The sequence below is a fragment of the Herpailurus yagouaroundi genome, unplaced genomic scaffold (genome assembly GCF_014898765.1).
Source record: "Herpailurus yagouaroundi ecotype Mexico unplaced genomic scaffold, PumYag 321, whole genome shotgun sequence".
Classification (NCBI taxonomy): Eukaryota; Metazoa; Chordata; class Mammalia; order Carnivora; family Felidae; genus Herpailurus; species Herpailurus yagouaroundi.
The window spans coordinates 497,481-510,197 of record NW_024412538.1 but is presented as its reverse complement, the minus strand read 5'-3'; the positions used below and the strand labels follow the sequence as shown (position 1 = coordinate 510,197).

At 54.3% G+C, this 12,717-nt stretch overlaps 1 protein-coding gene and 1 long non-coding RNA gene across 2 annotated transcripts in view; one reads left to right on the top strand and one right to left on the bottom strand.

The window, feature by feature from the left end:
• LOC121021793 (palmitoyltransferase ZDHHC11-like) overlaps nucleotides 1-12,717 on the top strand; it is a 21,522-nt gene that overhangs the window by 7,191 nt on the left and 1,614 nt on the right. The window contains 4 exon segments of the mRNA XM_040462450.1: nucleotides 1,912-2,036; nucleotides 4,180-4,332; nucleotides 6,744-6,853; nucleotides 10,770-10,857. Coding sequence (XP_040318384.1) covers nucleotides 1,912-2,036; nucleotides 4,180-4,332; nucleotides 6,744-6,853; nucleotides 10,770-10,857 — 476 coding nt within the window.
• LOC121021794 (uncharacterized) lies at nucleotides 1,230-5,791 on the bottom strand. Its single transcript, XR_005786683.1, has 2 exons — nucleotides 5,253-5,791; nucleotides 1,230-4,406 (listed from the first exon to the last, which is right to left on the bottom strand). It is a non-coding gene; the product is annotated as an uncharacterized LOC121021794 (long non-coding RNA).

Here is a 12,717-nt window from a genome sequence, read left to right as displayed (position 1 = left end):
CGTCGTGGTCTGTGCTCCGTGCAGCCCGGTCCAGGAGGGTTGTGCTCCGTGCAGCCCAGTCATGGAGCGTCGTGGTCTGTGCTCCGTGCAGCTTGGTCCAGGAGGACCATGCTCTGTGCAACCCAGTCAAGAAATGCTCCACTTGTTCAGGTTTGACAAGCGTTGCTGCTTTGAGCAGAAGGAAATGCAAAGCTGTCATGATTAGAAAAGTCTAATGAGAATCGGGGGCTTGGGAGCCCCCATGCCGCCCTCTCCCGTACAGAGGAGGAGCCCCAGGCCAGCTGGGGCTGCCTCCTCAGGGTAGCAGGGCTTTCTTCTCTCCCCCAGATGCTCCTCTTAAGGCCTTGGTGCCACAGGCTGGTGGTCTTGAGGTCTGGTCAGCCGTTGGGGACGGGCGAGGGTTTGTGGCCCTGGCACTGAGGAGGACCAAGCGGACCGGGCCCCAAAGGGCACACAGGGTGGAGTTCCGAGGTCCTGACAGTGGCCTCCGGGCACAACAGGCTGCAGAAGTTCCCGGTGGGGACGGCTGGGCCCCAGGAGCCCTCCTACCCACTGGGCAGTGTCAGCAGCAAGGAGTGTGCACAGAAGTGAGTGAGGGCACCGTGTGTGCGGGGGTCCTGGTGAGGGCGTGGCCACCCCTGTCCACGTGGAGTCCCAGACTCCCTCCTGTCCCTTCCACCGTCAGGCAGAAAAAGCAACAGGAAATGACTGCATTTAGAAGACGAGTTGGCCAAAACAGTTGGCAAAGTGTGATAAGCTCCTGAGAGGACGTGCCTTCACAGGGGAAGTGCCCGGACTGGGCGCTGAGGCACCACAGACGCGGGAGTCAGGGACGACAGTGACGTTTCTGGCCCCAAACGTGCAGCTGGAGTGGCTTTGGCCCTCACCCTGCCGGGAGGGCCGCCTCTGGCCGGGTGCCAGCAGCAGCGGATGGCCGAGGGCCTTCTGCTGAGGGTGAGCCCGCCGGCTGGAACAGCTGCACTGCACATTACAGGCTCCCCGGGGACCAGAGCCAGGTGTGGGGCCAGGCTTCTGCCCCCTGCAGCTTGGGGACACACAGGACACGTGCCCTCCAGGGCCTTCGACAAGGGGCCACAATGCAGGCTGCCCTCCACATCCATGTGACCCTTTGAGGACATTCACATTTTAGCTCTCTGCCTAAAGATGTGTTACAAAAAACAAAAACAAACCTCAAGATGTTCTGGAAAAGAATAATGGAGTCAGATAAATTTCAGCTGGAGAAAAGACATTGATGAAGATTGAAAATGCTAAAGAAACGGTTTCCTTAAATATCACCATGGTAGAAAGCCCAAAGGAAGACCTTGCAGCAGAAGCTTATTCCAAGAATTGCTGACCAGAATTTAATTTTTGGATGGTTAGATCATTCTCTGTCCTGAGCACAGGCAAGAGGACAGGAGTGATTCTGGTCTAATGCCAAAGCACAAGATGTCACTTGTGCACAGAAGTGTGCACAGGCCCCTGGAGGGTGTGTGGAGATGCTGCACCGTGGGCCGCTGGCCGGCCAGGTGCCTGTCCCAGCACCTCTGGCCTTCCCGACCTGCTGGGCTTCCATGCCTCTGGATGGAAGCACAGCACCCAGGATCCCGTGCAACATGGGGGGCAGGGGTGGTGGTCCCGACCCCGACCTGGTAGAGCCCTGGTGAGCGGTGGCGGCATGTGGAGGAAGCTGCGGGCGGCCCGACCTGCTTGGAGCCTCTGTGTACCCACCTGGGAGCCAGGCCGGGCCCTTCTCACTGCCGCGTGGGGGTGGGAGGGGGACAGAGAAACTGGAGGTGCCCTCAGGGTGTCCCCTGGGGAGCTCGGGTGCCAGGAGACAGGAAGAAGGCTGGGCCTTGGGTTCAGGGTCAGGGGCACCTTGCCCAGCCCTGAGTCTGGCTCTGCCCCCCGCAGATATTTCTTCTGCTCCTTGGTCTCTGCCTCGGCCAGCCTGCTCTGCCTGATCACCATCCTGCTGTACATCTTCATCCAGTACTTTGTCAACCCGGAGGTGCTGCGCACTCATCCCCTCTATGAAGGTACGGGGCGGGGGGGGGGCGGGGGCTCCTCTCTGGCGTTGCTTTCTCTCGGGTCCCTCGTGGTGGTAGCCTCTCCCTCCAGCTGTCTTTCGGGGAAAGCTCTCCCTATGGGGGGTATCAGTCTGGCCCGCCCCCTAGCTGGTTGAGCTGCGGGGCCGGGCAGGAGGGCAGCAGCCCCCCAGGCACCAGAAGGCAGGTTTGGGGCCCGGTGCCCATCACCCAGTAGTTGGTCTTGGCAGGGAGCAGGGTGGGGCGGGAGGGCAGGGCTGCCTGGGGAAGGTGCCGGGTGGTGTGTGGCTGCAGGTGTCTGCTGAGCGGCTCCAGGAGCCTGGCCTTGGGAACACATGTGCCTCAAAGGTCTGCCCACCACTGCCCACCCTCCGGGCCTGTGACCATGACCTTATTTGGAGAGAGGGTCCTCCTAAATGTGATTAAGGATCCTGAGATGATCATGGGTTACCCGGCAATGTGTGGGGTCCTGGATCCAGTGAAAACATCCTTATAGGAGACTGGGGGGACATGGGCACAAGCCCAAGGGTGCCTGGAGCCCCAGAAGCTGGAAGATCCAAGGATAGATCCTCCCCCGTGGCCTTGGAGGGAGACGGGCCCTGCAACAGCCTGACATCGGGGCTTCATCTCTGCTGTTGAAACTGCCTGGTCTGTGGCCATCGGTCACAGCAGCCCTGGACACTGATGCAGGGAGGACCCCAAGCGGAGCACCTCGTGTGTCTGTCCTGAGTGTTTGGGGATCTCAGCCCTCAGGGTGCAGAGCAAAGCTTCCTTTCTCAGTCCAGGCCTCTCTCCAGAGCACGTCACGGCCATGCCCTCTTCCTGGAGGGGCACCATGCCCTGTGCACCTTCACCCCCAGGCCCGCACTGCACCTGGGCTGGATGAGCCCTCGTGGGATGGGCCATCTGACCTGCACCTGCTCCGGAGTGCATTCTGGTGATTTCCATGGTAAAAGGGAACAGTGGGGTCTCAGCGAGACCCGGCCCTGCTCAGCGGGAAGAGCCACCTGCGCTCTGCACACAGCCAGCTGGAGGCCTCTGCCTGCCATCCTTCCTGACAGTCTCCACACGCAGCCTGAGCAGAAGGGCTGGCCGCCTCAGAACAGTCACCGGCGGGCACTGGGGCTTCCCCGCAAAGGTCCTCCCGGCCACGGGGCCTCTCATCGCCCCAACACGCTCTGAAATGTGGCTCGCACGTGGTAAGGGGCAGCCTCAGCGCACCCGAGTTCCATGGCACGTGTCCTTACTTCCTCCCAATGTGGGCGTCGGCTGGGCCCTCGCTGCCACACGCTGGCAGGACAGAGGGCAGCCTGGTCTCCGAAGGTGCTTCTCTCTGGGAGCTTGCTGGCCCCGGAACCATTGTGGATGTGCTGCACATGATTGCCTGATGACTGAGGCAATCTCCTGGGTTTGCTGTTCCAGAAGATTCCATGGGGCTGCTTACCCGCCAGTTCCCTGGGGCACTTTGCTCTCATTGGTGGGAATCATCAAGACATCACGGCTGAGGGGACAAGCATGTGGCCGGCCACCCCATGGTACATCCGGCCTCATGCACACTGCGCTGCAGCACCCGAGGTGCACAGCGGGCCTGGCGGCCACTTTTCCATGCCACATAAGGGACTGGAATCAGTACCTCCCAGACTCTGTGGTGGGATGAGAGCGTTTCAGCTGGATTCCATCTCCATGGGCCTGCCTGCAGATTCCTCAGTGCTTTCCTCACACTTAAGTTTGGAAGTGTCAGCAGCCCTCGGGGCCCAGAGGACCACATCCTGGAAATGTCCCAAGGCGCTGGCTACTGCCTTGCAGTTCCCTGTGAGGGCGGCTGACTGAGAACGGGGAGGGCCTGGCACAGTGGCATGGCCCTCGGGACAGGGTGGGGGTTCAGCCAGGCAGGGGGTCAGACTCTGTGACCCGGACCCTTAGTTATCCTCTCCCAGCCTCACCTTCCAGACCCGTAAAGTGGGGCTGCGACACCCACCTCAGTCAGGGGGCTGCAAGGGCACCTGGGCGAGGTAGGGCACACACTGGGGTGGGGGAGAGGCTCCCTCGGGCTGCTCACCCTCCCCCACCTCCCAAGGAGGGGCTGGCCATGCCCCAGGTGCTGGATGCATGCGCGTCTCCCTTGCCTCCGCAGACGTCTCCAAGGACACTTGGCTGCTGTTCCTTCCTTTGTTCCCTGTAAAGACGAAGACCCTGGTGGTCCTGGGCATTGGGGTGTTCGTCCTGCTGCTGTCCGCCCTCAGCCTCCTGCTACTTGGACACCTGCTCATTTTCCACCTCTTCTTAAGTATGTGTCCTGACCCCCACTCCAGTCTTTGTCCCTTGCGTTCCAACATGGCCCAAGACAAGGTCTGCTGGCCCCTGCTAGAAACGAGCACAGCAGACAAATCACAGGCAGAGACACCCCTAGAGGGACAGCCGGGCTCATTCTGCTCTGAGGCCCGCAGAGGACACGAGAGGGCCTAGGAGTAAGTTAGATAAGGGAGCAGAACGTGTGAGGCAGGAACAGGCACCATTAAAAAAAGAACAGGGGATTTAGAGAAGCACCAAGTCCTAACAATGAAAAATAGTGAGCCAGCGACAGGGTATCATCTGCTGACCCAGCTCGCTGCAGGGACACTGGCCGTTTCCTGGAGTCCACGCAGCACTGTGTGCAGCAGGCTCCACTATGCCGTGGCCCAGGGGAGGACACGACTTCTCTCTGTGGCCTCTGCAAGGGAGAAGGTGGCAGCGGGGGCCCTATGTGGCTGCCGGAGCAGGTCTGGCACAGGGAGTGTCCTCAGCAGAGCCAGGGCCAGAATCAGCACCCAGAGCCAGCGGTGGGTCAGCCCAGGCCCTTATCCTAAAGCTTCCACGCACTGGCCAATAGGGACAAGGGTGCATTTGGGGACAGTGCCCCAGCTGCAGCCTACATGACAGCCGGCAGGTGGCAAGCTGGGCAGGTCCAGAAGTCCACTGCGGCCACTCAGGACAGATGGATGTGAGACTGGAGAATAGGCCCACGGGACAGATGGCCAATGGGAGAGGGACCAGAGGGCCCCAACCCAAGCAACAGGGAGGGTGGTGGTGCCACACTCACTGTGGGGGTAGGGGAGGGAGACGCACACGGAGCTTATGGCTCAAGGTGCTGTTGACAGGGTATCTGGACAGCAAAACACAGACTTCCAGAAAAAGTTGGATTATTAGCTATTGTTACAGTAAACTTACCCTGCTTGAAGTAACAGAATTATCACCTTGCAGTCTCTGTGGGTCATGGGTTCAGCATAGCTTCGCTGGGTCCACTGGCCCTGCTCGGCCACAAGGCTTCCGCCAGGTGTGAGGAGGGCTGTGGTCTCATCCGACCGGGACCCACGTTTAGGATCAACGCCAGGGTGTTGGCAGGCCAGTTCCTGGCCTCAGTTCCCCGTGAGTTGTTGGCCGGTGCCTCTTCCCACAAGGACACTCCAGCATGAGGGGGCAGCCGGCCTTTTGTAGCCCAGTCATGGAAGTGATGCCCCTCACCTCTTGTGCAAGGCACTGGGGCCACCCACTCTCCAAGGGACGGTGTGACGCAAATACCCTGAGGTGGGGGGTGGGGGCTGCTGGGGGGCCTGTCGGAAGCCGTGGGCAGCTGGATGCCCCGCGTTGAAGTTTGGGGGAAGGACATCCTGACGAGGCTGCAGCACGAGTGGAGTGCAGCGTTGGTGAGGGCAAGACCTCCCAGGAAGACGCACGGATGTCGGGGTGCCAGCAGCAGGAGTGTGGAGGGACAGAGCATCCCAGAGACCAGCGGCCCCAGCTGCTGTGCTGGCGCCTAGTGTCGCCGCGGGAGGGGGGGGGGGACATGGCAGACGCTCATTCGGTGCACACCGCACTCTGGCCTCCCTCCCCAGCCACATCTCCTCTCGCTACTGTCAGATGAAGGCGTTTACACAAAACTCAGGACGAGTGTGAGCTCTGGGGAACACACAGTGTGTACTTGCCACCCGATGGCGATGGCAGCCATCCCTGCAATCCCTGCAAGAGAACGAGTGTTTTCGCGAGCGTGTGGCCAGGCGCAAATGATGCCCTGACGCAGGTTCTGGGGGAGGTGGGAGGACCAGTAAGAGCCAGGTGGAGTTCAGCAGGAAGCCAAAGCAAACACAGACAGACGCACTTGTACACACCACCCAGGGAAGGGAACGGGCTCCACGCGGGTGTGGGGGCAGCCCACCCTCCGTCTGCTCCTCCAGCTGCAAATAGGCTTCTGTGGGCGGCCCTTCTCCCTTTCCAGAAATAATTAGAAGCCATCTGTCCTCGTGTTGGTTTTAGGGAAAGAGAAGTGGGAGGATTGGTGCCTCTGCTGAAGCAGGCACAGAACCCGTTTCGTGGACGGTGCTGTCTGTTGACAGACCCGGGTCTCAGATGTCCTTTCAGTGACCCGGGGTGCTTCTGCCACAGTGCCGGAGCCGGCGTCCGGGTCCACACTGGCTTTGCGGGCCTGGAAGGCTGCAGGGTAGCTGTTCCTGGGACGGGGCGCCAGCAGCCTTGGGGCTGTGACGAGCTACCGCTTGCCTCCCACAGGCCAGGTGGGCCCCGGGGTGGCCATGCAGCAGCCCGGGTTAGGAGGCAACTCCCGGCACCCTGGGGGGAAGCCCTGGAAGACCGGGTTGTGGCCTGTGGGCCACTCTGCCCGCTTGCGTAATTCTAACTGCCCGTTTCTGCCTTTCTCCTCTCTAGTGTTCAAGAAGTTGAGCACGTATGAGTATGTGACACAGAACCGCTGTCAAAAGACTCCAAAAGTTCCAGCAGGGAGGAAAGAGCTGTCCTTCAAAATAAGCATGCCACAGGTAGCGGGTACCCCTCTGCTTCACCATCTGCGCTATCCGGGCCTGGGGCAGCGCCCAGTGTCACCTTGCAGCTGGGACTTCTCAAACAGTCCTTTGCTTCTGTGTTGGCACAGTCCTCTGATCCTGTGTGTGCGCGCGCGCGCGTTGTGTGATGCAGTGCGGGTGTGTGTGATGCGGTGTGTGTGCGTGTGCGTGTTTGGTGTGAGATGCACTGCATGTTTGCACGTGTGAGTGCATGATGTGTATAATGTGATGCACATGTGTGTGGTTGCGTGTGCATAGTATGTGATGCAGTGCATGTGTGTGTGTGGTTTTGTGTGTGTGTGTTTAGTGTGAGATACAGTGTGTGTATGTGACTGAGTGCATGTGTATGACTGAGTGCATGTGTATGTGTACATGGTGTGTGTGTGCAGCACGGTACCTGTGTGTTTGGTGTGTGGGAGGATTTGTACGTTCACTATCCACAGAATCAAGCCGGCAGGGCTGACTCCTTTTAGGCCCATATATTAATGCAGCTGCTTCTCATCAAAATTAAAAACATTTGCTTTTCAAACGGGTGCCATTAAGAAAATGAGAACATAAGCCAAAGGCAGAAATATATGCAAATCATATACTTGTGTCCAGAATATATAAAGAATTCAAAATTCCATTATAAGAAAAATGACCCAGTGTTTTAACTTTTTAAATGGGCAAAAGATTTGAACCAACTGTTCACCAAGGAGGATCCATGGTGGCAGATAAGCACATCGACATCATTTACCACTAAGAAAACACAAAACCACAGTAAGATACCATTACACACCCATTAGAATGGCTATAATCAAAAGAACCAACAATAAAAAGCGTTGGTGAAGCTGTAGATCGAAAGGCTCCTACGTTACTAGTGCAGATACCAAATTCTATCACTTTGATAAGCAGTGTGGTGTTTTCTTAAAAAGTGAAATGTATACTCACCGTTGAAGTCAGCAATCCCACTTCCAGTTTCTTAACTATTAGAAGTGAAGACGCAGGTATTCATGTGACGGGTGCTATCCCCCAGTGAGATCCTTTCCTAGGGCCCAGGAGACTGAGGCACCATTACTCAAAATTAACTAATAACTGACTTGAATTGTGTATAAGACTAAGCCCAGTGTCGGCAGCTTTTCCACTTTGTGAATTTTTATCGCCCACACAGCAAGCAGATGACGACCTGAGTCCATCTGCACGTAGGTAAATGTGTAAGCTTACTAGAGTTGTTTTATCTGTCTGACAAATACTATATGCTCTCAACAGTCTTGCTTTAAAAAGTCTTCATGACTCCAAGGTTACACAAATGTTCACATTCTTTGCTAGTATTTTCACCAGTTTTATTCGCTTTGCTTTTTGATTTCCAAGCCGTCCTGAATTTGTTTGCGTGTTCACGGAGACAGGGGCTAAGGTCGTTATGTCGCGCTGAGCCAGCGCCGCACTTCGCCCCGGACCTGGTGCCCCGGGCTCCCCCGGGAGACCCTCTTCCGGCCGCGCCTCACCCTGAACGTCCGGCAGGGGAACGCCCTCGGCATTCTTTAGTTTTCATAGTTGACAATTCCTCCACGTTTTTAGTTTCTGTGTAAATTTTAAAATAGTTTTCGTGCAGTTCTGAGGAAGGCGGAGTTCGAAGTGGAGTTACAATAAACATTCCCTAGAGGCGGGAGCGAGCGGAGCCGCATGGTCTCAGCTCCACGCCCTGAAACTGCCCCGGAAGTCGGTCTACCCCGGGGTAGCGGGCCGGAAGTGCCTCAGTTCGGTGGTGCTCTCGGAAGCTCGGTCCTCGCAGAAACGGGTCGGGGGCGACTCTCATGTTCCGGCGGAGCGGGGCGGGTCGCAGGGCCGGTACCGGCTCGCGACGGAGGAGCGGGAATCCCTCCAAAGAATCCGCTCGTTCCTTCTGCATTTGTTTCCTTAGACACCCGGTGGCCATGCTTCTGGGAAAAGCCGGGTCGTTTGGGAGTTTCACTTGAAGCATCGCCTCACTGCGGTCCAGGTACAATCTGAGCACATTCCCCTCACCCTGTCCGGCCTGGGGGCCAGCGGCCTCTAGAAGCAACCGAGACTAACCCCGTTTTCGGGCAGTCGGTGTGGACGCCGCGCAGGAACTGGGGACCCAAAGTCGCTGGCCGCCCCACGCGCTGCAGTCACTGCTGGCGCTCCGAGGACTGTCTTCCAAGTTCCGTTTTAGTATTATTTTGTGAGTTATACTCACGATGCTTTGTTTTTATAAAATTGTAATCACATTGTTCAACTCTTGAGCCCCTTTTAAAAATTCCATATATTGTGGTGCCACTGGGTGGCTCAGGCTTAGCTTAAGCATGGGACACTTGGTTTCTACTGAGGTCATGATCTCACGGTTTGTAGGTTTGAGCCCCACGTTGGGCTCTGTGCTGGCAGCAGTGAGCCTGCTTGGGATTCTCTCTGCCTCTCTCTCTGCCCCTTCTCCCCAAGGTCTCTCTCTGTCAAAATAAATAAATAAACTTTAAAAAATTCCATACGTTGTGGACATAGTTAAAAGAAAAAGAACCGTAATTTTTATGAATATAAGTTATTCATCTTTGGGAGGGACCATATTCCTCATTTCTGGAATGTTATTTCTTATTTTCAATCACTATAGTGTTCCCTTCTCCAACTGGAAAGTGAGCTGCTAACCTTTGTATTGAAAGGTCGATTGTGTTGAGAGACAAGCCCTCTCAATGCGCTGGGCCGTCTGTCACAGTGGCCTCTCTTTCCTGCAGAAGTGTCCCTAGTTTGACCTGGACACTCACAGCCTTACATGTTAGGCAAAGCCCACTGTCAGAATGTCAGCTCCTAGAGATCAGAGAATATGTTTAAATCATGTGGCACTCCGCCCACCCCCCAAAAGAAAAATCCACTCAGTAAGTGCCTGTGGAGTTCCATGATGTAAATCACTGGTATATTTTAGGGGAGAACTTAGTGTCGGACTCTCTAAGGTGCTTCTCTCTAATAGTAGTTATCAGGCCAATTTATTGGGAGTATTTCCTCTGGACCGTTAATCTGCTGCGAAAGCAGGATCACACGTGTGAAGTTACTTCTTGCCTAATTCTACAGGTGTTCTGCTCAGCTAATGTCCATCAAGTGGCTTGTATTTATTTTCTATTGCTACGTGGCAAATTCCCACAAATGTAGTGGCTTGAACTAAGACTCGTCTGGAAGCGCTTGTGGGTCACGTGCCTGGCAAGCTCAGCTGGGTCCCTGGCTGGTGCCTCCCAAGGCAGCAGTCACGGCTCCAGGTCAGCCCTCCCTTCTGCAGGTTATGGGGACCAGTCTGCTTCCGGGCAGATTGAGAATGGCGATGCCGCTGTTGCTTTCCCGCTCTTGCCACGTGGCCCTTCTGTCTCTAAGTCGGTAATGGTGGGTCTAGTCTCCTCATAGTTTAGATCTCTCGGACCTCCCCCTTTTCCTCATTTCTCAGTTTTTAAGGATTCGTGTGATTGCATTGGACCTACTTGGGTAATCAAGGACAATCCTCCGTTTCCTACAGTGGCTGCAAGGAATGAGCACAAAGTGACAATGCCGTGGTCTCCAAGGCAGGTCACTTTGTCCATTTGTAACTGAGCTCTGCTGCACCCAAGACTCGGGAACGCAGTGGCCCAGCGTGGGGGCGCCGCAGCAGGAAGAAGCACCCCTGTGGCCTCCCGCCGGCAAGCAGTCATAGACCTTTACGGGTCTCCTGTGCCGTGTCCTCCGTCGTGCAGCCAACCCGAGGGCACACGGACGGCCTCCCAGGAGCTGCTGGCTCTGAGGCTCTGCAGATGAGCACGTCACGATGGCGGCCAGTGCATGGAGCTTTGCAGCTGTCGGCGGCGCTCTCTGAGCTCACTGCACAAGGCAAGGCCCTTCTTTGCTGATGGGAGTCTGTCCTCCCTTTGCCCCATCCCTGTAGAGAGCAGCGCAAGGAGACCCCGCCGCAGCCGAGGTGTCCGGGTCTGTGTCCCACCATCGCCACGTGCCGGGAGAGCTCCCCACTGCAGGTGAGAGCCGCCGGGCACGTGAAGGGTCTCAGGCTGCCCCCGGAATGAGGACAGAAAACACTTGGGATTGCTTGTTTGACTGATTTGAAGCATTTACTCGGTACCCGGGCATGCTACTCATATGGGAACAAAGGTGGAGGGAGAAGAGAAGAAAAACTGACAGAAAATATTCTTAACTTTAGGGCTTATAGTGTGTGTGTGTGTGTGTGTGTGTGTGTGTGTGTGTGTGTGTGTGTGTAAGGAGAGAAAGAGATAAATGCAGTGCAATCGGGGTGTGCTAAGACTGAAGTGGCGTCCGTGTGCTTTAACGAGGGGTACTGATGTCTGCGTCCTGCTGGCTTTGAAAAGGACCAGAAAATAAAATGACGGATGGATAGTCACGTGTTTAAAAAGAAATATTTACAGCAAAATTTTAATGATGATAGGACCTGGAAGTTGAGTGTGTGGGCATTCTTGTACAATCCTTTCCACTTTTCTGGGTGTTTGAAATTGTCCATTCTTAAAAAAGTGTTAGGGAATAACTATAGGTCACAGACATGGAGTAAGGGGTGTGTGTGTGTTTGTGTGTGTGTGTGTGTGTGTGTGTGTGTGTGTTTATGTCTGCTCTTCACAGATTGAGACTGAGGCAAGAATGTCCACCTCAAACTTCTATTTGACATTTGACTAAAGTTCCAGCCAGTGTAATACAGCAAGAAATACACAGACATATAGATTTGAAAATGAAACTGTATTTATTTGCAGGAAACATGCTTCTAACAAATCTGCAAGATATATGGTAGAAATAATAAGATAGCTCAGCAAGGTGGTAGGATACAAAATCAATATAATAACCCCAATTATATTTCTGTATACTAACAACGAAAAATCTCAAAATGATATTAAGAAAACCATTCCACCTGCAATAGCATTGAAAATGATAAAATAAAATAAAACAAGCACCAAATGTATGTACTTAAAGCTACAAACTATTGATGAGAGAAACTGAGCACAATCCAAATACACGGAAAGATTTACAATATTCGTGGACTGGAACGCAAAATATTGTCATGATAGAAAACTCCCCCCAAAATTGATCTACATAGTCACCATGATCCCTATTGAGTTTCCAGCAAGCTTCTTTCTTTAAGGAAATAGCAAGCCAACTCTAAAATAGATACAGAAATCCAAAGGACGTAGAGTGACCGAAAGAATTTAGAGAAAGAAGCAGCAAATTGGAGGACTTACTCAACCTGACTTAAAAATGAACTATCGAGCTACGGTCGTCGGGACCGTGTGGGCCGTGAGGGTGGTGTGCCCAGTGAGGGGAGACGTGCAGGTCAAGGGAACAGGATAGAAAGTCCAGAAATAAAACCCGACCAGTGGGTGTTAAACAGAGGTGCCGGGATAATCAAACGGGGAGAGATGAGAGCACATTCAATAAGCTGTACCAGAACAATTGGATGACCGTCTGCAAAAAGAGAGGCGGGGAAGAGCGTAATAGCTGCTTCACACCATACACACAAGAATAACTCAGAATCAGTCACAGTTCTGAATTTAGGGGCTAACCTATAACACTGTAGGAAGAAAACGGAATAAAACCTTTGTGGTCTTGGGGTAGACAAAGTTTTCTTTAATATGGGCACCAAAACCACTATTAAGGAAGAAAATGGGAAATTTGACTTTTTTATAAAAGAAAGCATTTCCTGTTCAGAATTCACCACTGCAAAAATAAAAACGTATGTCACAGGTTGGAATAAATATTTGCAAACCCTGTACTTAAATCCAGAATAAATAAAGAACTCTTAACACTTAATAGGGAAAAACGGCCCCATTTTTTTTTTTATTTTTTTTTCAACGTTTTTTTATTTATTTTTGGGACAG